Source organism: Notolepis coatsorum (genome assembly GCF_963971535.1).
Source record: "Notolepis coatsorum genome assembly, chromosome: 7".
NCBI lineage: Eukaryota > Metazoa > Chordata > Actinopteri > Aulopiformes > Paralepididae > Notolepis > Notolepis coatsorum.
Window position 1 is genome coordinate 4,729,181 of NC_140171.1, and position 25,980 is coordinate 4,755,160.

The window sequence follows — 25,980 nt, forward strand, 5'->3', positions numbered from 1 at the left end:
ATTATTTACCTCTTCCAGACTTTTAAAGGAAAAACAATCTATACAAATATAATACAAATAGACCTCCTGTTCACTGTAAAGTGCCACGTTTTGATATATTGAGCTTTAAACTTTTATTTGGAACTCACAACACGTAACCTAAAACCCCTTCCTCTCCCAAACCGTTCCTGCAATTGTTTTATGTTGCATGATGATCATGAATACATTTATTATGTATTGTATTTTTTATGTTTAAATATCAACATTATCTGTCCATCCTCAGTACATTTACTATCAATATAATATACTCGTCTGACTTCATCTGATCTTTTCAAACACACACACACGCACACACACACACACACACGCACGCACGCACACACACACACACACACACACACACAGAAGGGAGAATGCCTGCCCCCCCCCTCCTCACTCTGCCCGTCTGCTGTTCTCTCTATATGGCTCTGAAGAGGGTTAGCTTGTTGTTAGCTTACGCTAACGTAACGTTAATTTCGGCCTTTAACACGACGTGGTCATAAAGGAATGGCAAGGATTGCAAAGCATGTGACCCGTTGCGGAATAAAACAGCAGGGACTTGTTTTGGGTCGCAAAATAGGCACACTAGCCTTGCTATGTTGCAATGTCCGCATTCCAGACGCTACTGCTGAGCCGAGCAGATACGAGTCGACTCCACGGGATTTTCAAAATAAGAGTATCGATATGAACCGAACGTTGTTAGCTGCCGGAGCTATAGATATTATGGCTGGAGCTGCGCTTCTGGGGAGATGAGACTTGCCACAGGATTTTCTAAATAAGAGTATCGATATGAACCGAATGCCTATCGCACGGGTGCTACTGAAGTAAATCCATTCATCGCACAGACTAATGTTGCTGTAGCATGTGAGACATATATCTCGCACTGTTCAGCCCTGAAATATATTGCGATATGCTGAGTATTGCGATATTAATATTGCGATATATTGCGATTTATTACCTTTTTTCAACTGCAAAGTAAAACTTTGTCAACATGTTTTATCTAATAAAATAAAGTTTTCAGTCTGTTCATCTCACTTCAATAATTTTTATCGCAGCAAATGGGATTTTCTCAAGCAGACAGATGTAAACACTGTAATCTGTGTTGCATGTACCTGACAAACTGAACTGTTTGTATTACAGTCATATTCCAACTTAACTGAATACACACGTGTGTGTGTGTGGACTACTGTACTATTACAGGTATTGACATGAACAATGCAACTTCCTTATACAAAAAAAAAAGTTTTTATTTTATTTTTATTTTATTTTAATAAATAAATAAATATCGATACTTGGCGTCCCTGTATCGATACAGTATCGCCACGCAAAGTATCGCAATACTACTACGTATCTATTTCCCCCCACCACTAGTGTGTGTGTGTGTGCGTGCGTGTGTGTGTCTGTGTGTCTTTATTTTACTATCCTTATTTTACTATGCTTCTGGCCAGTAGTAGTCATACTGTCTTTATACCTGTATCACTGTACATATACTAATGTTTAATTGATTCTATGTATTAATGATGTTGTTTGATGCTCTTAATTGGAAAGCACTTTGTGATCCTGTATCTTGAAAGGTGCTATATAAATAAAATGTACTTACTTACTTACTTACTTACTTACTTACTTACTTACTTACTTACTTACTTACTTACTTACTTACTTACTTACTTACTAATACTACAACTCTGTATACATCTGATTAGCACTATTACTCAGTACTCGGTAGTATTAATTTCTTTATTTTATACCCAGTTTAATCACATGTACATTCAATATTACTATCGCACGTTACTGTTACATTTGCACTCTGGTTGGATGCCAGACTTCTTTTCGTTGTACTGTACTTACATTTTAATCTAAACTAATCTAATCTAATATAGTCTAAGTGGCTGCTATAGAATGTTTGACAATGTTGCATTGGAAACCAGTGTTGGTTTTGAGTGCATGTGAATGAACAATTCCAGTGGCTGTTCAACCTTCTGCCTTCACATGAAACGACGCTCATGTACACTCGGGGATATCCTCCACTAAAGACATTCCTACTCCACTTTTTAATTTGTATGAATTAAAATGTTCTTGTGCGGTACAACAAATGTGAATCTAATCTATTATGAGTAGCAAATGTCCCCACTTAGAAGGATGTTTTCTTTTAATGATCCATGTGGGGACATTGTCTTTATTTCTATTTATTATTTTCTCGGCTTACCTTTTATTTAACCAGGCAAGTTGACTAAGAACACACTATTATGAATGATGTGTTTTGTAATTATCTGTTTTTATTTCCCCCCCCCCCCCCCCCCCCCCCCATCGCCATGGCTACCCTCAGCTCCAACCGGAGGACAGGAGGGGGGCGGAGCTTGACTACATCAAGATGTTTGGAGAGGAGTGGCTGAAGGCCGGGGGCCACGGAGACCCCCAGCAGAACCGCCCCAACGCCGACTTCACCCTGGAACACCCGCACTACCAGACCCTCATACAGAGTAGGTGTCTCTGGTTCACCCTGGAACCCCCCCCCACTACCAGACCCTCACCCTGGAACAGCCCCCACCAATGTTCCCCCTAAGCTGCGCCCGTGCGCGCGCGCGCACATGGCAAAACGCTCCCGCGCACATCTGAAATCTGTCGCGCACAGAAGCGTTTGTGTAAAATATGCATGTAATTAAATTGACTGGCGCGTTGCACCGAATACTACGGTAACCTGTTGCGTGTGACGTTACCAAGAGAAGCCTCGCTTTCAGTGCCTTGTGGGCGGCGCTACTGCGCGCTCACACAGACACACACAACAGATGAGGAAGTGGACAGATCTGACCAGCATCGCTGGCTCCTCACAATGGAAACGCGAAAATGTACATTACAGATGAACTGCAGAGAAAATTCCCAATTTATCATCCCGGTCGAGACTAATTGGAAGCGGAGTGCAACGCGTGCAAAGCTTGACCATATGTTTCTGTGTCTAATAAAAGTGGTGGCGATCTCAAAGCTCACATGGACACAGAAAAACATTACAAACAAAGCAGTGCGAGGCGAGAGTTTGATGGCAAAGTTGACCGAATTGATTGAAGAATGCAGCTATACAGAGAGAGAAAGACAATAATTGAAAACTATTTTGATACCTCAAAATGATGTTTTGGTTTGATAAGATGCTTGTTATGATACAATCATTCTAAGGATTATGTGTGTAATAAATTAGTTTAGTACACTAATTGCAACAAATCTGAAACTGCATATAGTGCACTTTTAAATTAGTATCTTTGTGAGGTTACTGTTTTATAATTTACATTACATTGAAAAGATACAAAGATATATTTTTTAAGATGGATTTTCTAATACAGAAGAGGTATTATTTAGAACATTACTTCATATTTTTCTTGTTGTTTATTTTGTCCAGTAAGACTTGAAAATATATATTATTTTGTCATAGGTTGATTTAGTTATTTTCTTGAGATTTGTCAGATTACTTTAGGCATAATACAGCATGTTGAGTAACTTTGGTTATAGAGAGATATTATTTTGTTATATAAAATAATATAAACAATAATTTTATATCCATACAGAGAAGGCATACTTTAAATATATTATAATGATAAGGCATCTTTGAGTAAACTTTGAGTATCATTAAGTATCTTGAGGCTGAAGGCAGTGTCCTCTTTAAAAAAAATCACAATATGGTCACCCTTGAAGTCGCATTATAATTCACTTAATAAAATAATGACGAGTCAGCCTCCTAAAAAGACAAAAGTTAGTGACGCGACTCACACCGCTGCCGCCAAAGTAAGGACTTTGCTCTGTATCGTCAATCAATGGTCAAATAAATATTTGATTAAGGAATATAATATGCCTTTTTGTATTATTTCTCTGTGTATCAGCAAAATGTATATATTTTTATGTTAGCCATTGAGGGAAATTAAGATTCTCAGATTTTTTACAAACCGCCGCTTATCAACTAACCGGTTAATCGGCAGGTGACATATGTTGCTCAGTAATTGCTGATGTCTGCTCAGGAGGTTTGACTGTTTGCTCAGACCGAAAAAAATATTAGAGGGAACATTGCCCCCCACTACCAGACCCTCACCCTGGAACACCCCCCACTACCAGACCCTCACCCTGGAACACCCCCCCACTACCAGACCCTCACCCTGGAACACCCCCCACTACCAGACCCTCACCCTGGAACACCCCCCACTACCAGACCCTCACCCTGGAACACCCCCCACTACCAGACCCTCACCCTGGAACACCCCCCACTACCAGACCCTCATACAGACAGAGTAGGTGTCTCTGGTTCACCCTGGAACACCCCCCACTACCAGACCCTCACCCTGGAACACCCCCCACTACCAGACCCTCACCCTGGAACACCCCCCACTACCAGACCCTCATACAGACAGAGTAGGTGTCTCTGGTTCACCCTGGAACACCCCCCACTACCAGACCCTCACCCTGGAACACCCCCCACTACCAGACCCTCATACAGACAGAGTAGGTGTCTCTGGTTCACCCTGGAACACCCCCCACTACCAGACCCTCACCCTGGAACACCCCCCACTACCAGACCCTCATACAGACAGAGTAGGTGTCTCTGGTTCACCCTGGAACACCCCCCACTACCAGACCCTCACCCTGGAACACCCCCCACTACCAGACCCTCACCCTGGAACACCCCCCACTACCAGACCCTCATACAGACAGAGTAGGTGTCTCTGGTTCACCCTGGAACACCCCCCACTACCAGACCCTCACCCTGGAACACCCCCCACTACCAGACCCTCACCCTGGAACACCCCCCACTACCAGACCCTCACCCTGGAACACCCCCCACTACCAGACCCTCATACAGACAGAGTAGGTGTCTGGTTCACCCTGGACCACTAGCGCTCATCTAGGTGTGGTTTAACTGCACCAGGGTAACTTGTGATCCTGTCCACTGAGGCAGATGGCGTTCAATGGGGAATGACACCCATTTTAACGGTTTGATTGATTGATTGAAAATGTTATTAACAGGGCGGCCGGGTAGCGCAGCGGACTAAGCATCTTGTCTACCGCCGCAGAGACACTGGTATCGAATCCGGCTGTCAGCGGTGCCTCCGGCTTGGCCGGTCGTCATACTGACACAATTGGCAGTGTCAGCGGGAGGGAAGCCGGTGGGGTGGTATTCTGGTCGTTGTAAAACAGCGACTCCTACAGGTCGGTCAGGGCGCCTGCACAGCGAGGGAAGGGATCTAGGTGAGGTAGTGTGATCCTCACACGCGTTACACTTCACCAATGAGAGTCCTCGCTGCCAGGTGAAAAGAGGCTGCCGGCTGTCTCCTATGTATCGGAGGAAGCATGTGATAGACTTCAGGGCTCCCTAGACCGACCAGTGGGGGGCACATGCGCGCAACGACCAGGAAGGGGAGGGGGGGAATTGGCATGAGCGACTCAATTGGGATGGGAGGAAAATACAAGAAAAATAGGAGGAGAAAAAGTGGATCAAAAAAGAAAATGTTATTAACAGATTGCAGAATGGGTACAATACAGTACGGCTCAATACACACAATTGTTTTGGGGATGCAGAACGGAACACTCGGGAGAGAGGCCTAGGTGCATGCTAGCCTAGCTTAGCACAAGGACTGGGATCAGTAGGGAGCAGCTAGCCTAGCTTAGCACAAGGACTGGGAGCAGTAAGAAGCAGCTAGCCTAGCTTAGCACAAGGACTGGGAGCAGTAAGAAGCAGCTAGCTTAGCACAAGGACTGGGAGCAGTAGGGAACAGCTAGCCTAGCTTAGCACAAGGACTGGGAGCAGTAGGGAACAGCTAGCCTAGCTTAGCACAAGGACTGGGAGCAGTAGGGAGCAGCTAGCCTAGCTTAGCACAAGGACTGGGATCAGTAGGGAGCAGCTAGTCTAGCTTAGCACAAGGACTGGGATCAGTAGGGAGCAGCTAGCCTAGCTTAGCACAAGGACTGGGATCAGTAGGGAGCAGCTAGCCTAGCTTAGCACAAGGACTGGGATCAGTAGGGAGCAGCTAGCCTAGCTTAGCACAAGGACTGGGATCAGTAGGGAGCAGCTAGCCTAGCTTAGCACAAGGACTGGGATCAGTAGGGAGCAGCTAGCCTAGCTTAGCACACGGACTGGGATCAGTAGGGAGCAGCTAGCCTAGCTTAGCACAAGGACTGGGATCAGTAGGGAGCAGCTAGCTTAGCTTAGCACAAGGACGGATCAGTAGGGAGCAGCTAGCTTAGCTTAGCACAAGGACTGGGATCAGTAGGGAGCAGCTAGCCTAGCTTAGCACAAGGACTGGGATCAGTAGGGAGCAGCTAGCCTAGCTTAGCACAAGGACTGGGATCAGTAGGGAGCAGCTAGCCTAGCTTAGCACAAGGACGGATCAGTAGGGAGCAGCTAGCCTAGCTTAGCACAAGGACTTCCTGATTTTGCTTGATAAACACTCAAAATATAAAGGAAATGCTCTAAATTGGACCATTTGTCTCCTTTCAGAGTATGGCGCCGCGGAGGAAGGCGAATTCAAGAAGCAGCAGCCTTTTGCACTGAAAAATCAGCTCCTAAGTTAGTCCCCATCTTCCTTCTCCACTATGTCATTGCATTGTTGTCGTTGGAATATGTCAATACTAATTGTGGCTGACTAGGGGGGCCTGACTAGGGGAGGGGGGGGGGGGTGTAGATACCAATTTCTTCTCTGTGTTCAGTAGAAAGAAGCTTTCGCTGTTCGCTAAAATCACCTTTCCCACCCTGAACATGTAGACCACTTATTTTAACATGTAGACCACTTATTTTAACATATAGACCACTTATTTTAACATGTAGACCACTTATTTTAACATAGACCACTTATTTTAACATGTAGACTACTTATTCTAACATGTAGACCACTTATTTTAACATGTAGACCACTTATTTGAACATGTAGACCACTTATTTTAACATATAGACCACTTATTTTAACATGTAGACTACTTATTTTAACATGTAGACCACTTATTTTAACATATAGACCACTTATATTAACATGTAGACCACTTATTTTAACAAATAAAGTATCTTGCAGTAGCTTTAACTTGCACATCCAGACGCGTCTATATTAAAGGCAGCCCAAGAGTGCTTCCGCATTGGCGTTTTGCGCTCTGATTGGCCGAGCGCGCGCATGTGCGCACCGGTGGTACAATGAACTGTGGGGCTGGGCTGGGGCGCGCGGTGCTCCCCACGGACGAGCGCTCGTCCTCGGCATCGCCATCGGTCAACCGCCGCCTGGGAGCACCGTGCGCCCCAGCCCAGCCCCACCGTTCATTGTACCACCGGGTAAATCGCAATTTTTATTGGATTGTCATGACAAACCAATTCTCTAATCCAACATATATGTAAAGAAACAACATACTCCAGTTAACGGTATATTTTTTTAATGATTCGTTATGGCGTAATCAATACTTAATTGCGTTCGGGACCTCCATATTTTGGGGGTATTCATCAGAAAACTCGGATCCGGGATTCGGCTACCATCAGTGGGGCAAGAACTGCGGATTTTCTGTAGAGGAGCGCGTCGCGGCTCATGCGCATGCGCGCGCTCGGCCAATCAGAGCGCAAAACGCCAATGCGGAAGCACTCTTGGGCTGCCTTTAATATAGACGCCATCCAGACACCCCCCGACCGCCTGTAGCTTTATGCCAAGCAAGCAGTGCAAAAATGCTTCCGCATTCGTCACCGCACGCCAGTGCGGTAAAGCGCCCTTCTTTTCAGACAAATGCTACCGTGCGTGCACCGGCGGCGGCGTGCTCGCTCAGGTGCGTGCGTGCGCCGGCGTGCTCGCGCGAGGTGCCCGCGCATGCGCATGAGATCCCGCCTTGGTTCGACACGAGCGGAGCTCAATATATATAAGTCACCGCCCCTTATTCAGTATCTAGCAATAGCTCAATTGGCAAGGCCACATGGCTGTGGATCCTATGGCTCGTTTGCTGGCGAGTTCGAATCCCATCGAAAATATTTTTTAACGTGATTTTTTTTTAACGTGTATTCTTTCGCCGGTTAAGGTTAGGCATGGTTAAGGTTAAGGTTAGGCATTGTTTCGGAGTTGGTTAAGGTTAGAACGGTTAAGTTTAGGCGCTGTTAAGGAGCTGGTTAAGGTTAGAGTTTGTCAAAGAGAATGGCAATATAATTTCTATGGTTAAGGTTAGGCATGGTTAAGGTTAAGGTTAAGGTTAGGCATTGTTTCGGAGTTGGTTAAGGTTAGAACGGTTAAGTTTAGGCGTTGTTAAGGAGCTGGTTAAGGTTAGAGTTTGTCAAAGAGAATGGCAATAGACAGCCTATTTCCGCGCGACCTGGGCGCTGGGCGGCGGAAAATGAAAGGCGCATTACTGCACGCCACTACGGTAAATTTTTGCACTGCTTGCTTGGCATAAAGCTACACGCCCCCCGACCATCACAGTCCACCAAATATGGCGGTGAAATGTATTTGCAGAGTGTGGCTTCAGACCAAATAACTTGAGGTCAACGCGTGTCCCACCTGTCTCCCGTCTATCTCCCACCTGTCTCCCCTCTGTCTCCCGTCTGTCTCCCACCTGTCTCCCATCTGTCTCCCACCTGTCTCCCACCTGTCTCCCAGCAGGTATTACATTTGTTTGTCCAGACGAGACGGACCGGAAGCCTGTCATCAAGAAACTCCCAGGTAACTGAGACTCCCAGGTAACTTAGACTCCCAGGTAACTTAGACTCCCAGGTAACTTAGACTCCCAGGTAACTTAGACTCCCAGGTAACTTAGACTCCCAGGTAACTTAGACTCCCAGGTAACTTAGACTCCCAGGTAACTTAGACTCCCAGGTAACTGAAGCTCCCAGGTAACTTAGACTCCCAGGTAACTTAGTCTCCCAGGTAACTTAGACTCCCAGGTAACTTAGACTCCCAGGTAACTTAGACTCCCAGGTAACTTAGACTCCCAGGTAACTTAGACTCCCAGGTAACTTAGACTCCCAGGTGACTTAGACTCCCAGGTAACTTAGACTCCCAGGTAACTGAAGCTCCCAGGTAACTTAGACTCCCAGGTAACTTAGTCTCCCAGGTAACTTAGTCTCCCAGGTAACTTAGACTCCCAGGTAAACCTCCTGTTGTCCATGTTGGAGCCAGACTGAGTGGAACTAGAGACTAGAAGTGGACATTCATGAATTAGTCAATCCCATTAACGGAGTCGGTGATCATTGTATTGTAAATGAGAGCTATTTTAGATTCAAATTCAGTTTTATTGTTGCATCTTGTCATATTCACAGACAAAAAGAGCAAAATTCTTGGGTCTTGCCCCCTCGACCTACGGCATTTCAATAAAATACACAATACAATACATACGCAAAAACACAATAAAAACCAGCATAATAGTGATGTAAGAAAAAGTGACTGTGCTGAGAGTGGTGATACAAAAAGTGCGACAGTAGAATAAAATTTACATATTCGACGACTCTAATGTACTCTCTATGGACACTTGTGTGAATTTCTTTTTAGATTCCATGATTGTCCAGAAGGTGAAGGGACTGCTGTACAGACTGCTGAAGATCCCAGGCACAGAACTGAAGCTCACCTACTCCAGCTCAAAGGTGAGCTTCACGTGACCTTTCAGCCCAAAGGTAGAGGAGGGGCTTCACGTGACCTTTCAGCTCAAAGGTAGAGGAGGGGCTTCACGTGACCTTTCAGCTCAAAGGTAGAGGAGGGGCTTCACGTGACCTTTCAGCTCAAAGGTAGAGGAGGGGCTTCACGTGACCTTTCAGCTCAAAGGTAGAGGAGGGGCTTCACGTGACCTTTCAGCTCAAAGGTAGAGGAGGGGCTTCACGTGACCTTTCAGCTCAAAGGTAGAGGAGGGGCTTCACGTGACCTTTCAGCTCAAAGGTAGAGGAGGGGCTTCACGTGACCTTTCAGCCCAAAGGTAGAGGAGGGGCTTCACGTGACACTAGTTAGCTATGCAGTATTACAGTAAGATAAACTATTAAAACCTTTGGGTTTGGGAACCAGGGTAGGTTCTCTGAGCATGGGTGCTCATTTTCAGAAACGCCCTACAACCACAGTCTGACACTGTTGACCGCTAGGAGCTGCCCAGTGCAACCACAGTCTGACACTGTTGACCACTAGGAGCTGTCCAGTATAACTACAGTCTGACGCTGTTGACCACTAGGAGCTGCCCAGTACAACCACAGTCTGACGCTGTTGACCACTAGGAGCTGTCCAGTATAACTACAGTCTGACGCTGTTGACCACTAGGAGCTGCCCAGTACAACCACAGTCTGACGCTGTTGACCACTAGGAGCTGTCCAGTATAACTACAGTCTGACGCTGTTGACCACTAGGAGCTGCCCAGTACAACCACAGTCTGACACTGTTGACCACTAGGAGCTGTCCAGTATAACTACAGTCTGACGCTGTTGACCACTAGGAGCTGCCCAGTACAACCACAGTCTGACACTGTTGACCACTAGGAGCTTTTTGAGCTAGTTTAGATTTGATTAGATTTGATTAGATTTAAATATATTGTCATTATACAGCACAAGTACAGTCCAACGAAGAAGTCTGGCATCCAACCAGAGTGCAAATGTAACAGTAAAGTGTAATATACAATGTACAGGTGATTCAACTGGGTATAAAACATATATATAAATTAGTACTACCGAGTGTAGTGCTAATCAGATGTATGTACAGTGTAACTGAGGGGTACAATTCCCTGACTGTATTGATAAGTATGGTATCATTAAACCACTACCGCTTTATGTACTTTAACTACTGGCCATACAGTACACGATATCTAAATATGATGAACACTTTCCACAATGAAATCGGTTCCAGTCAAAGGTAATAATCAAATATTTAATGGAGCAAAAGGTACATAGAATATTTATCTTACATTTATCATTTGAATGCACTTGTAAGGCAAATGAGTACTCGTAGGCAAATCAACACTGAATGTCCAATCTCTGGTTACGCAGGAAGCAAGTATACAACCTGGCTCTTAGGGAATTATATCTATGGTACACCTAATGATATAGTGGGATATTCTGGAGGGGGTCCTCCCGGTTGTAAGCCGGTAGGGGGGGTAGGAGAGCCGTCGGTAGTAGACCGTCTGGTCAACGATATCTATGGAGACTTCAAGTACAGAAGACAGTGCAATAGACTCTTGATCCGCAGATGAATACACCTTGGTTCTCTTGTAGGCTGTAGCTCCACAATGAAGAAGAAGCTAGGCGACCTCAGTCTCTCTGAGCGCCAACTCAACTTGACTCCTCTCGGGGGTAAATCCAACACTCACAGGCGTCGGCGGTTATCCGCTCCACAAATCACAGTACCAAAGCAAATATATATTCCAGCCGCATAGGGCTCAGCAGTCGTCGGGTAGGTAATCCAGTGTACATGTCCCTCGGTCCTCGCCTAGATCTCCTCGGATGAAAGCGCCATGTGGTCGGCCCAACCTGGATAAGACTCTAGATAACACGAGGAAGCGTTGGAGATGCTGGTCACTTTAGAACTCTAACCGCACGATGCACCATACACGATAGACTATTATTACTTGATAGAAATACGTTGCACTCGACGGTACAGTGCCAAACTCTGACAATTCAGTTATTAATTCGCACGAGGTCTCAATGCTATTCTAAGGCCAAACAGGCCATACTTCACCGCACGTCGTATCGTGGGTGAGGCTTCACGTTCTGTTACTAAGTTGGGAAGAAGGGTAAGGGACTTCTACATTTACTTGCGCCATATTTATATGCACGGTGAACAAATAGTGCCACTCTCATTTCGGTAGCCGTATCCCTGAGCGGAGCCGGGGCTAGTACGGACATGTCTCGTCGGTACCTTTGAACTTGACGCCAGGGGCTGGTCCCCTGGCGCCTGGTCCTTTGTCCAATAAGAGAATGAACTATTATGGGCTATAGTAGGCTAAAGGGATATTCCGTGCATATGTACAAGGAATATACAAGGGATATCAAACGACATACAAATACTATTCAATATATATCCATAAATAAATATATATACTCGGTTTAATCTGATCCTTCGTAACAGCCGCCCCCTAATTAGTCCCACCTAATTAGCTAAGCAGAGACAGATTAACCGCACTGTCCACTACTCAATGTCCGCTGTGAGGGTCAGTCAGTTCACAAAGTCATGGGGTCATGGTCGTCATCGATAGTATCGGGGAGCCTTGGCAGTTCTATTAGCCTCGCCACGGGTCGGGTGTAGGTCCGCCCTTGGACGAGCACTTCAGCTGCTCGGACCTTTCCATCGGCACCGGTGATCACTTTGCTTACGCGGCCAGCCGGCCACATAGCTCGGGGTAGTGACTGGTCGATAATCATGACGACTGTTCCTTCTGTCAAATTGTCTCTCTCTTTTACCCATTTCTGGCGGGTCTGTAGAGACGGTAGGTAGTGGAGTAGGAAGCTGTTCCAAAACTTGTCAGCCAATACTTGACTGTACCTCCACATTCTTCGGCCGTTCGCTTCTTCAGGCCTGTACATTGTCTGGGGTAGCGCGGGGTCCAGCCGCCCCATCAAGAGTGTGTTGGGGGTGACTGGGTCGACATCTGCTACATCCCTTGAGACGTAACCGAGGGGCTTTGAGTTCAATACTCCCTCGATCTCCGTGAGGACTGTCATTAAGACTTCTTCCGCCACGGTCTGGGCCCCAAGCACGGCGTATAGGGCTGTCTTTATAGAACGTACTTCTCGTTCCCAAGTTCCACCGAAGTGAGGTGCGTTCGGGGGATTAAACTGGAAGTCAATCTGGGATGGAGCGAGGTGGGTCTTAAGTTCTGGGCCCATAGCTTGGAAGCTCTCTCTCAGCTCTCTTTCTCCGCCTTTGAAGTTTGTCCCGTGATCAGACAATAATGTAGACGGTTTTCCTTTCCGTGATGTGAATCTTCGGAAGGCCATAAGGAATGAGTCTGTGCTCATGGTTGGAAGGAGTTCGATATGTATCGCTCTGGTGGTCATGCATTTGAATACAATACCCCACCGCTTCTCGGTTCCTCTTCCTTTCTTTATATACAGCGGGCCGAAACAGTCCATACCGGTGGAGTGAAAAGGCTTGTCGCCGAGTCGGAGGCGACAGGGAGGTAGGTCAGCCATCCGGGGTATACTGGGCTGGGCTCGCCACTTACGACAGTCTAGACAGGTTCGCTGGAAGCGCCGCACTGCTTCTCTCCCTTGCAGTATCCAATAACGACGTCTGATCTCCGCGAAGACTCTCTCTGCCCCTGCGTGGTGCACATCCTCGTCGTATTTCTTTATGATCAGCTCTGTGACCTTGTGTCGGCTGTTCAAGACTATCGGGTACTTGACGTCATCCGGTAAGTCTGGGGCTCTCCGCAGACGACCACCCACTCTGATGAGACTATGGGCGTCGCTCTCGGGGGCTAGGTGGAGCAGTCTGCTGTCTGATGGGACGGGCTTTGCTCCCTGTAGACAGTCTAGCTCATCGGGGAACGAGTCTCTCTGGGCTCGTTGTAGTAGAAGAAGTTCTGCTTCTTCGTAGTCAGCTGCTGAAATGTCAGTCGTGGGCTGAACCTCTGGGTGGTGCCACAGAAATGTCTTTAGCTGCGCACTCTGTAGGGTGAGGCAATCGTCTATGTCGGGGTCTGTGGAGACGAGTGTGTTCAATCCACAGAACATCGGTTTCTTGTTTTCGGCCTCCTCTTTACTCGCCTCCCGTGGGGTGGGTGTAGGCCACTCTTCTTCGGGGAGCTTGAGAAACTCTGGTCCGTCACTGTAGAGGTTGTGACGGGTGAGGTCATCCAGGGACATTCCCCGGGTGATGACGTCAGCTGGGTTGTGTTTGGTGTCCACATACCTCCAGCTCGCTACTTCTGTTAACTCTTGAATCTCGGTGACTCTGACTCCCACGAAGACCTTGTATCTGCACGAATCAGACCGGATCCATGTGAGTACTGTCGTGGAGTCTGACCACAAGATTGTTCTTTGCACCGGGATGGTGAGTTCACGTTGGATTAACGTGGCGAGCTGCGCTCCTGCTAGGGCTGCGCAGAGCTCTAGACGCGGGATAGATTGTTGCTTTCGTGGGGCTATTCTTGAGCGAGCCAGGATGAAAGCAGTATGTATTTCTCCTCCCTCCTCTCGGGCACGCAAGTAGGCCACCGAACCGTAGGCTACTTTGGAGGCGTCGCTGAATACGTGCAGGTCCATCTTGCATGTCTCTGGCCTCACTGTGGGTGGGAAGTAGCTGCGGCGTATGTTAACACCTGGGAGTGAGCGGAGTTCCGTCTCCCACTCTCTCCATGTGGATGCAAGGTGTTCGGGTATGGGATCGTCCCAGCCCTGGTCCTTGTCCCATAGCGCTCTTACAATCATCTTTGCCCTGGTGGTGTAAGGTAGAATACATCCCAACGGGTCATATTGTCTGGCGAGTGTTCTGTATACACTCCGTCTGGTGGTCGGTATTGCCGTCGACCTTCCCTGCTCCTTGGTCAGGGGTTTGTGTCTATAATGGAGCGAGTCTGTTTTGAAGCGCCAGACTAGTCCTAGTGTCATTTCTTGGGCTTCTCCTGGGATGGTCGCCATCCAGGTGTCGCTGCTCGCTGCCTTGTCCTCGGGGGAGAGGCTGCGCAATACTTGCGGGTCGCTGCTGGCCCACTGCCTGAGATCAAAGCCGCCTTTGATCAGGGAGGCGCGGAGCTTGAGTAGAAGAGCCTCGGCTTCTTCTGGCGTCGAGACGCTTTGTAAACAGTTGTCCACGTAGAAACTATTTGTCACACTTTGTCGGACCTCTTCATCTGCTGCTGGGTCCTCTGCGACGTGTTTTTGTAGTGCAAACGTAGCACAGCATGGGCTGCATGTGGTTCCGAAAGGGAGGACTTCCCATTGATAGATGGCTGGGTGCTCATCTCCGATCCTCTCTCTCCATAGGAACCGCAGCAGGGGCTTGTCCTCCTCCACTAGTCTCACCTGCAGGAACATCCCTTTGATGTCGCCGCTGATAGCCACCTTGTCCTGGCGGAAGCGTAGTAGCACGCCTAGTAGAGAGGGGCCGAGTGTTGGGCCGGGCAAGAGCTCTTTATTCAGATTTTGTGATCCGATCTGGTAGCTGCAGTTAAACACAATACGATCCTTGCCGTTGTGGTGGACCTTGTGGTGCGGCACGTACCATGATTCGGTCGTCTGATCGGCCTCTTTAATGTCAATTTTCTTTATGTGTCCCGCTGTGATTAGCTTGTTAATCTCAGCGCGGTACACAGCCTCTTGAGCGGGGTCTTTGGCTAGGCGCCGCTCTGTGTTCAATAGATACCGCTCCGTCGCTTCTTTTGTGGCGTGAAAGGTGGGCATTCCCTCTCGCCTCAGGAGTGGAGTTGCGTATCTCATCACTCCGTTGACTGTGACTCTCTTTGTCCCTTGCTCGAGGAGGGCTATAGCGTAAATATCTTCCTTAGAACGAATGTCTTTCTTTTCGTTCTTAAAGGGCATTGTCTCTAGTGTCCATAGCCTCTCGACATGCTGCAGGAGAGTAGTGTCTTCTTCTGTCACTCTGGAGTGGAGGCAGCTAGTGGCTGCTGTTCGGTTAAGAGACTTGGCGAGGGGGCCTTGTAGGGTCCATCCTAGGCGGGTCTCGACTGCTGCAGGACAACCTCTGGGTCCTGTATGGACCCGGTCTATCGGGACTATGAGGTCTGCATGGTCGGAGCCTATCAGCAGGGTCGGGGTGGCACCGTCTATGAGCGGGATAGGTAGTTGACGCAGGTGCACATATTTATCCATCAGCTTGGCGATGGGGTAGGCTTGGCTGGTGAAAGCATTAGTAATCCTATACCGTCTCTCTGGCTGCCCGCTTGCTGCGATAGTGAAGGAGACATTCTCGCCCTTTATCGTCTTTAGATCTCTTCTTATTGTCCGAATCGTCATCTGGTTTTCGCTCCCCCGCAGCCCCAGCTGGGCCGCAGCGGACACGAGGAGAAGGGTCTTCTCTGACCCGTCATCAAGGACGGCGTAAGTGTCCATGACCTTATCTTGGTAACTCAGTGTTACGCGGACCACCTTTAAGAGCACCTGGGCGCCCCCGCTGCTAGCGGGGTCAATGTACATAACACTTGCCTTTGTGCTGCTGGATGGTGCAGGCTTTCTTCTGTTACTGTCGTGTAGGACATCTAGGTGGGCTCCGTCACACCGACTACACCTCTTCTTTAGGCGGCACTCGGCTGCCATGTGACTGCGCGCACATCGGTAACAGCGCCTGTTGGACTTTATCCAGTGACTCACTTCTTCAGCGGTCATCTTCTTGAACAGGTCACATTGTGACAACCAGTGTTCCTTTTCACAGTACGGGCACACCATCTTCCACTTCTCTTTCGTCGAGGGGGTACTGTGGTTCTTGCTGCTCGGTACTGATTCTGATTGGTGCATGACAGTCACCAATCTTCGGCCATCGTTTGCTCTCCTAGGTCCCTCTCTGGAGCTTGGTGTGCTCCGCACGAACGTATCCAACCGTAGGCTGCTGACTTCTCTCGCCAGGAAGTCGGCTAGGTCTAGGAGGGATGGCTCGGGACCGTTAGGATCACGGTGGTCTCTTTGCCGCCTGAAGCGCTCCTGTCGGGCGGGCGGCAGCTTCTCTAAAATCCTCTCGACATTCGAGTTTGCGTATAGTTCGTGCATACCCTTTTCTCGTTGCGCCCCCAGCATCCCTACCAGGGATTGTACTTTGATAGACAGGTCGTCTAGTGAGCGATTGTCTGTTGCTGGGGGTAGGCGGTCAATATGCCTTATCTCTTGTATTACGTAATCCCATATACGTCCATATCTTTGGTCTAGTGCTGCTAGAGCCGCGGTGTATGGGGTCGTAGAGGTGGCATAAGCTAGCGCTATGTTGTGCGCTCTGGGCACTTTCAGGTGCTTCAATAGGATAGCATACTTGTGGCGTTCATCAGCTACATCCACCATCATTGTCTCTAAGCACATCCGTAGCTCCGTGTACTGTGCTCGGTTCTCATGGGTGAAGTCTGGAAATGTCGGTGTGCCAATGTATGACGCCGTGGATGGCTGGCACATCGGTGAGCGTTGGAAGAGAGGCCTCCTAGGCGAGTCTCCTCTTACGCCTCTCGGTGGGCTGGTACCGGCAGGGTACCATGGCCCGCTGGTCCAGGTGCTATTCCTCGGGACTGGTCGTGCATCATGCTCACCCGTGAATAGAGTCGGGGGTCTGTAGCGCAGAGCCGCGGGGGTATAGCCTGGGCTGTACTGGACCTCCTGGTCCTGTGGAGTACTGTGCTGCTGTCGGGCTTGACTCTCCTCCTCTCCCTCTTCTTCCTCTGTCAGGTCATCTAGATCCTGTAGTCGTCTATTTAGCCTCTCCGCGGTGTACGCCGTTCCTTCCTTGTAGCTGGGTCTCACTGGGACCAGTCGGGGAAGGAGTTCGGAGGGGGGTATAGACTCTCTCTGGTGGTCGGGCTCAGGGTCGCTTAATCGGTTAGGGGAGGGTGCCCTTGACCCGTGTCTTGACGAGGCCCTGGAACCCCTTGTGGAGGGAGGGGGTGTTGCCCTGGCGATCAGCTGCTCCATTAGCTGCGCTTGTAATCGGTCGCGCTCGGCTTCGCGCTTGGTGAGAGCGATGTCGCGCTCTGCTTCTCTTTGGGCACCAGCGGCGGCACGCTGGGTGTCGGCCCGGTCTCTTGCCATATTCTCTTCCGTCTGAAGACGTCTCATCTCCAGACGTATACGCTCTTCGTCGCTCCGTTGCTGCGCTTGAATGCGTTCTCTTTCAAGTTTCAAGTTTCAAGTTTCTTTAATAGTTGTCATACAGAAGTACAGAATACTTTTGTACAAAATGCTTCTTACTGTTGCGCTCCAGAGACTGTGCATGACAAGATAAGTATGAAATAAAAACATAGTAAAAATAGTAAAAATTAGAAGTAAAAAAAGAGGTCACAGTGTTCAGTTTAGACATATGTACAATGTTCGTAGACGTAGTTACCATACAATATACAATACTGTGCAGTGTACTAATATACAATACTATATAGTGCAAGGCATAAATGGACGAGGTGCAGTTTAGGTACAATTCACAGTAGGTGTACGAGTTGTAGTGCAAATCCTTTATCAATAAATATAAAGTGTAAGTGTGTTTGTGTGATCTAAAGTGTGGAGAGTGGGTGCTGCAGTGTGTTGTTTGTTTGAGTGAGTGTGTGCGTGTGGGTGTGTGTGCTGTGTGCATTTGATGGTTGTTGCATAGTGATTATTGTTCGTTTAGCGATTATTGTTCGTTTAGCAGCCTGATGGCCTGGGGATAGAAGCTCCTTCTGAGTCTTTCTGTGCTCGCCATAAGACTCCGGTATCGCTTGCCTGACGGCAGCAGTTCAAAGAGGCAGTTGTTCGGGTGGCTCGAGTCCTTAATAATTCTCTTAGCCTTCCCCTTGCACCGCTTGTTGTAAATGTTCTGGAGGGTGGGAAGCCCCCCTCTAATTGTGCGTTCGGCTGAACGTGTCACTCTTTGTAGTCTGCTACGGTCTTTTGCAGTGCTATTCCCAAACCAGGAGGTGATGTTGCCGGTCAGGATGCTCTCTATTGTACATGAGTAGAAGTTCCTAAGGATCTTCTGACTGACTTGGAACTTCCTTAGGCGCCTGAGGAAGTAGAGGCGTTGTCGTGCCTTCTTCACAACACTGTCAATGTGTGTGGTCCATGTCAAGTCCTCGGATATGTGGGCTCCGAGGTACTTGAAACTGTTCACTCTCTCAACTGGTGCCCCGTCGATGCTGAGGGGGCTGTAGTCCTTGACCCCCGACCTCCTGAAGTCCACAATCATCTCTTTTGTTTTGCTGACGTTCAGGGAGAGGCAGTTCTCCTGACACCACTGTGACAGGTTCTCTACCTCTTCCAGGTAGGCCCTTTCGTCGTTGGCAGAGATCAGGCCCACCACTACTGTGTCATCAGCAAATTTGATGATGGTGTTGTTGTTCCGCTGTGCTACGCAGTCATGTGTGTACAGGGAGTAGAGGAGGGGGCTCAGAACACAGCCCTGGGGGGCCCCTATGTTGAGCGTGATGGATGAGGAGGTGCAGTTGCCGGCTCTTACCACCTGGGGTCTGCCCGTCAGGAAGTCCAGGACCCACTGGCACAGGTCATAGTTCAAGCCCAGGTCCCTGAGCTTGGCTATGAGTTTGGAGGGGACTATGGTATTGAATGCTGAGCTGTAGTCGATGAACAGCATTCTCACATAGTTCCCCTGCCTCTTGTCCAGATGTGATGCTGCTGTGTGCAGCACATGGGCTATGGCGTCCTCCGTGGACCTGTTGGGGCGATATGCAAATTGCAGAGGGTCCAGGTTGATGGGGAGGGAGGAACAGATGTAGCCCTTCACTAGCTTCTCAAAGCACTTCATGGCTATGGAGGTGAGGGCTACAGGGCGGTAGTCGTTGAGGCAAGCGGGCGTAGATTTTTTGGGTACAGGGATGATGGTGGACTTCTTCAGACAGGTGGGGATGACGGCCTGTTCCAAGGACAGGTTGAAGATGTCAGTGAATACCGGGGCCAGTTGGTCGGCACAGACTTTTAGGACGCGGCCGGGGATGCCGTCCGGTCCTGCTGCCTTCCTGATATCCACTTTTTTAAAGATCCGTCTCACCTCATGCTCTGTTACCCTGAACACTGAGTCTCCATCAGCAGACCCCCCCCCCCCCATTGCCGTGGTTTGTAGGCTGGTGTTGTTGTTCACAGCCTCAAACCTCGCATAGAAGGAGTTGAGATCATTTGCTAAGGAGATGTCACTGTTCAGTTTGAGGGGGGTTCCTTTGTAGTCTGTCATTGTTCTGAGGCCCTGCCACATGCCTCTAGAGTCAGCCTGTTCAAACTGAAGTTCAACTTTATCCCTGTAACGCCGTTTTGCCTCTATTACTGCTCTCCTGACGTTGTATCTTGCCATCTTGTGTTCTTCCATGTTGCCTGTCACCAGCCCGGTGTTGTATGCTGATGTGCGCACTTTCAGAGCCTCACGGACGGATTTGTCTACCCAGGGCTTTTGATTTGGGTAGATATTAATTTTGGTGGTGGGGATTATTACTTCTACCTGAGTACAGACATAGTCAATCACCGTTTCGGTGTATTCGTTAATATTGGCTGTGTTATCACGGAATACACTCCATTCTGTGCTTCCCAGCACTGCTTGGAGTGACTCCACTGACGTCACGGCCCAACGCTTAACCTCTCGCGAGACCACCGGCGTTCGCTTTCCATGGTAGAATGTTCGCGCTCACTAAGCGTCTGTGCTTGGAGCCGATCGCGCTCTGTGGAGGCTGCTAGGCTGGCGAGGAACGCCTGTGCCAGCATCTTGTCCGCCTCGCTGGGGGAAGACGCTGGTTGAGGTGATCCGCTCCTGGCAGTACTCGTTGGGGATGCGTTCTCCTGCGGGGAGTCCTGGAGCTCTATCTCCTCGGCGCTCTCCTCATCTTGTTCCGTGCAGAGTTCCATCTCTGGAGGGTTGTCTTCCTCCCGGAGCTCTTCGGGGACTACTTCTTCGGTCTTGGCGGGGGGTAAAGTCGTGTCAGTTCCCTCCTGGTCCCCACCGTGAGCTTGGTCAGTTACATTAGAACCCACTAGGGCCTCTGTGGTCGGGGTATCCTGGTTGATAGGGTCGGACATAATTTTACTTTCTACTTTTACCGCGTTTACCGTTTGTAGAAGGCTGCCGTCTACGCTGCGGGCGTTCTACTTTAGGAGGACCGTTTCGTGGAGTGTTCATCATAGGCCATTTCAATATTAATACCACTATATTAATATTACACTAATTACCATCCGGCTCGAAGGACCAATTGTAACTGAGGGGTACAATTCCCTGACTGTATTGATAAGTATGGTATCATTAAACCACTACCGCTTTATGTACTTTAACTACTGGCCATACAGTACACGATATCTAAATATGATGAACACTTTCCACAATGAAATCGGTTCCAGTCAAAGGTAATAATCAAATATTTAATGGAGCAAAAGGTACATAGAATATTTATCTTACATTTATCATTTGAATGCACTTGTAAGGCAAATGAGTACTCGTAGGCAAATCAACACTGAATGTCCAATCTCTGGTTACGCAGGAAGCAAGTATACAACCTGGCTCTTAGGGAATTATATCTATGGTACACCTAATGATATAGCGGGATATTCTGGAGGGGGTCCTCCCGGTTGTAAGCCGGTAGGGGGGGTAGGAGAGCCGTCGGTAGTAGACCGTCTGGTCAACGATATCTATGGAGACTTCAAGTACAGAAGACAGTGCAATAGACTCTTGATCCGCAGATGAATACACCTTGGTTCTCTTGTAGGCTGTAGCTCCACAATGAAGAAGAAGCTAGGCGACCTCAGTCTCTCTGAGCGCCGACTCAACTTGACTCCTCTCGGGGGTAAATCCAACACTCACAGGCGTCGGCGGTTATCCGCTCCACAAATCACAGTACCAAAGCAAATATATATTCCAGCCGCATAGGGCTCAGCAGTCGTCGGGTAGGTAATCCAGTGTACATGTCCCTCGGTCCTCGCCTAGATCTCCTCGGATGAAAGCGCCATGTGGTCGGCCCAACCTGGATAAGACTCTAGATAACACGAGGAAGCGTTGGAGATGCTGGTCACTTTAGAACTCTAACCGCACGATGCACCATACACGATAGACTATTATTACTTGATAGAAATACGTCGCACTCAACGGTACAGTGCCAAACTCTGACAATTCAGTTATTAATTCGCACGAGGTCTCAATGCTATTCTAAGGCCAAACAGGCCATACTTCACCGCACGTCGTATCGTGGGTGAGGCTTCACGTTCTGTTACTAAGTTGGGAAGAAGGGTAAGGGACTTCTACATTTACTTGCGCCATATTTATATGCACGGTGAACAAATAGTGCCACTCTCATTTCGGTAGCCGTATCCCTGAGCGGAGCCGGGGCTAGTACGGACATGTCTCGTCGGTACCTTTGAACTTGACGCCAGGGGCTGGTCCCCTGGCGCCTGGTCCTTTGTCCAATAAGAGAATGAACTATTATGGGCTATAGTAGGCTAAAGGGATATTCCGTGCATATGTACAAGGAATATACAAGGGATATCAAACGACATACAAATACTATTCAATATATATCCATAAATAAATATATATACTCGGTTTAATCTGATCCTTCGTAACATACAGAGTTGTAGTATTATTATGTACAGTGATACAGGTATAAATACACCATGGTCAGTGTTAGCGATGCTCATATCAACACTGGTTGCACGCACGCTAATGACGCCACGTGCACGCACGCCCCCCCGTGCATGCGCATAAATGTTCCCTCGCATAAGGACAGACTAAAGACGGTGCTTAATTGCGTCTACGAAGGGAATGTAACACCTGACGACCGGCGCTATTGATATGCAAAGTAGCCAGGTGGGTACTGCGAGTTGGCGCATCAGTCGAGTGCAGCGCATTCCTGTGTGCACGCGCTTCTGCTCACAACTTTGGTTGCACAGCGTGCAACCCCGTCCCATGAGCAACGCATCACTGACCATGGTAGTAAGTCATACTGGCCAGCAGTGTAACTAGTAAGAGTATGGTAAGGTATACGTACACAGATATAGATATAGTATTATCTACAGATATGTAAAAAGGATTATATGCAGACAGATGCGGATACATACAAATACACATATGGTAAGAATAAATATATAAACTAAGACTAAACTCCATCGGGTTAAAATAATTGCAATACAATTATTTTGGTAATTTCCGCCAGTTGAAAAGTGACGAACAAAACTGTATGAAGACTAATGGACACTGAATTTAGATTAGATTAGACTACATTAGATTAGATTAGACTAGACTACATTAGACTATACTATACTAGACTGAGTTTAGATTAGACTAGATTAGATTATACTAGACTAGATTAGATTATACTATATTTTACTAGATTATACTATACTAGATTAGACTATTAGATTAGACTATATTATTAGGGCTGTCAGTTTATCGCGTTAATTAGATTAATTAATTACATAGCAAATTATTGCGTTATGAAAATTAACTCAAAATGAATTACAAATTATTTTTTTATTTTATTATTATTATTATTTTTTTAATATTTTTTTTTTTTATCTCATTCATTCCATAAGAACGTAGAATACACATTTACAGAGTTTTTTTTATATGGTTCATTTGCATGTTCTTGGTATCTGATTCTAGGGACATCTATGGATCTCAGGGAATGTATTCCCAGTGTCAGAAATACTGTGTCTGTTACTAGGGCTTGAGTAAATTGTAATGAACCAAATGAGAATATCAATTGGTTATCTTTGACTGTGAATAACACTATGCTCAAATTGACCAGACCTGAAAAATCTAAGCAAATTAATAGATGGAAGATGATTAAACAGAAGGTTTTGTAGATACAGTACTGAATTCTGCCATCCGGACACATGCAATTTGAAATACAGAATATCAGGCATAAAATGGTTATGTGATTAAAATGCGATTAATTAATTACAAATCCTGTAATTAATTAGATAAATTTTTTTAATCGCCTGACAGCACTATATATTATATTATACTAGATTAGACTATTAGATTAGACTGGACTAGATTATACTAGATTAGATTATACTAGATTAGATTATACAGCAGTATGTAACCTCTCTCAGGTGTAGATCGGGAAAAAATACACAACAATGAAAGGCAAAGAGATCCATGATAACTCGTGTGTGTCCCTATCGCCCCCTAGAGGGAAGGCAAAGAGATCCATGATAACTCGTGTGTCCCTGTGTCGCCCCCTAGAGGGAAGGCAAAGAGATCCATGATAACTTGTGTGTCCCTGTCGCCCCCTAGAGGGAAGGCAAAGAGATCCATGATAACTCGTGTGTCCCTGTGTCGCCCCCTAGAGGGAAGGCAAAGAGATCCATGATAACGTGTGTGTCCCTGTGTCGCCCCCTAGAGGGAAGGCAAAGAGATCCATGATAACTTGTGTGTCCCTGTGTCGCCCCCTAGATGGAAGGCAAAGAGGTCGACATCGACAACGACCTCAAGCAGCTGAAGTTCTACTCCATCGAAGACGGAGACAAGGTGCTGGTCCGCTGGTCCTGACCTGGAAAACCAGGATCCACCACGCCTTGGGAAAAATGAGCACTTTTGACTGGGATAGCGGGAGGCACCGTAGAGGCTTATTCCATGACACTGTTCCTGTGCTGCCACGGCACGAGAGCTGACATCTAAAGCACAGATGTGCTTTTCATCAGATGTCCCCCCCCCCCCCCATTTTCATCCGCTTGGATCCGTTACCGCTCACTTACAGCGGGTGGTGGAAGGACTCCATGCGCATTAGGGATGGGCATCGGTTTTCCAATATTCGATCAGTCGTTGAATTATATATAGTAGTTTACGCAAATATCGTTTTGTCTAAAAAAAAATCGAACCATTACACGGCTGAGCAGCTACCTGGGCTAGCTAGCATAACAGTCGGCTAACATGCTGGGTAGAGGTAGCTAGCTAGCCAGGTAGCATAACTAGCTGTTAGCAACGACAGCGGTCAGCTACTGTAGCTCTCTTATTTGATTATCTCACGTTCGGGGGTGATTAGTATTCCAATAGTTCCCAGTGACTTGAAGATGGGGGACCCTGATGTAAACAAGACGAAAGTCTTTCTCTGGTCTGCATCCCCTTAACAATTGTATGTATTGAGCTGTACTGTACTGTACCCATTCTGCAATCTGTTAATAAAGTTTTCAATCAATCAAAGACTTATCTAATAGCAATTCTGTGACTTTTGCCCGTCCCTAATGCACATTGTTCTTGAACGACTGAAAGCCTAACACTCCTTATGTTTTCCTTGATCCTCCATTATCAAAACGTCGCTTAAAACTTAGAAATGTCACAAAATCATTGATGATTATTATTATTATTTTTTTTAAATCAACGGCACCAGATTGGTCTGTCTGATCGGATCCACAAGATTGAACAGGAAAAGGAAGCGGACCACCTCCATACTGAGTTGCAGCCAAACCGGCATTTGGACCTTTAAATTTTTTTTGTCAAGAACACCGGAACTAGAGGTCACAAGGACAAGGACTTCAAGGACAAGGACTTCAAGGACAATGGACCTATCTCAAACCCTGCCCTCTTTTCTTGATCCTCCAATCACAGCTGTCGCTTACCTCGGACTTCCTCGTACAAACTGAGGTAAGCGACAGCTGTGATTGGAGGATCAAGAAAAGGGGCAGGGTTTGAGAAGTTTGTCCGAGGCAAGCGACAGTTGTGATTGGAGGATCAAGAAAAGAGGGCAGGGTTTGAGATAGGTCCATTCACTTACGTGGATCTGGCCGTCTACGTCTGTTTTAAAATATTATTTCCGTGGGAATGATCCGCTCGTTGGCACGGGGCTGGTGGTGACGTGTCACGTGTCTCAAGTCTCGTGATCAGTGTGGCCACTCTCTTAACGTGACTCTGTTGTGCCGATGCTCGTTCCACTGGAGGTTCACGAATAAAGCTTTGAAAAAGAGCCTAGTATCTCTTTATTTATTTTTTATCTCGGTCATCCACATTTCAGACGTTTCGTAATCTTCGATCAACATGATCATCTGTCCATAAAATGCCTGTCTGTTAAAGCGATGATGTGATAATATGATATGTTAAATCGATAATGTGATAATATGATATGTTAAATCGATAATGTGATAATATGATATGTTAAATCGATAATGTGATAATATGATATGTTAAATCGATAATGTGATAATATGATATGTTAAAGAGATAATGTGATAATATGATATGTTAAAGCGATAATATGATATGTTAAAGAGATAATGTGATGATATGATATGTTAAAGAGATAATGTGATGATATGATATGTTAAAGCGATAATGTGATGATATGATATGTTAAAGAGATAATGTGATGATATGATATGTTAAAGAGATAATGTGATGATATGATATGTTAAAGCGATAATGTGTAATTGACGTGGTGTCAGGAGAGGAACGCACAGCG

At 47.2% G+C, this 25,980-nt stretch overlaps 1 protein-coding gene across 3 annotated transcripts in view; it reads left to right on the plus strand.

Moving 5' to 3' along the window:
• Positions 1–25,453, plus strand: part of tbce (tubulin folding cofactor E) — a 58,205-nt gene extending 32,752 nt beyond the window's left edge. For 2 of the 3 annotated variants that reach the window (XM_084318808.1, XM_084318807.1), the window contains 5 exons: positions 2,345–2,498; positions 6,491–6,559; positions 8,607–8,669; positions 9,495–9,586; positions 23,982–25,453. In XM_084318808.1, coding sequence (XP_084174934.1) covers positions 2,345–2,498; positions 6,491–6,559; positions 8,607–8,669; positions 9,495–9,586; positions 23,982–24,077 — 474 coding nt within the window. In that variant the 3' untranslated portion in view covers positions 24,078–25,453. The remainder of the gene's footprint in view (positions 1–2,344; positions 2,499–6,490; positions 6,560–8,606; positions 8,670–9,494; positions 9,587–23,981) is intronic. The other variant, XM_084318809.1, reaches the window with a different exon arrangement.
• Positions 25,454–25,980: the final 527 nt, after the last annotated feature.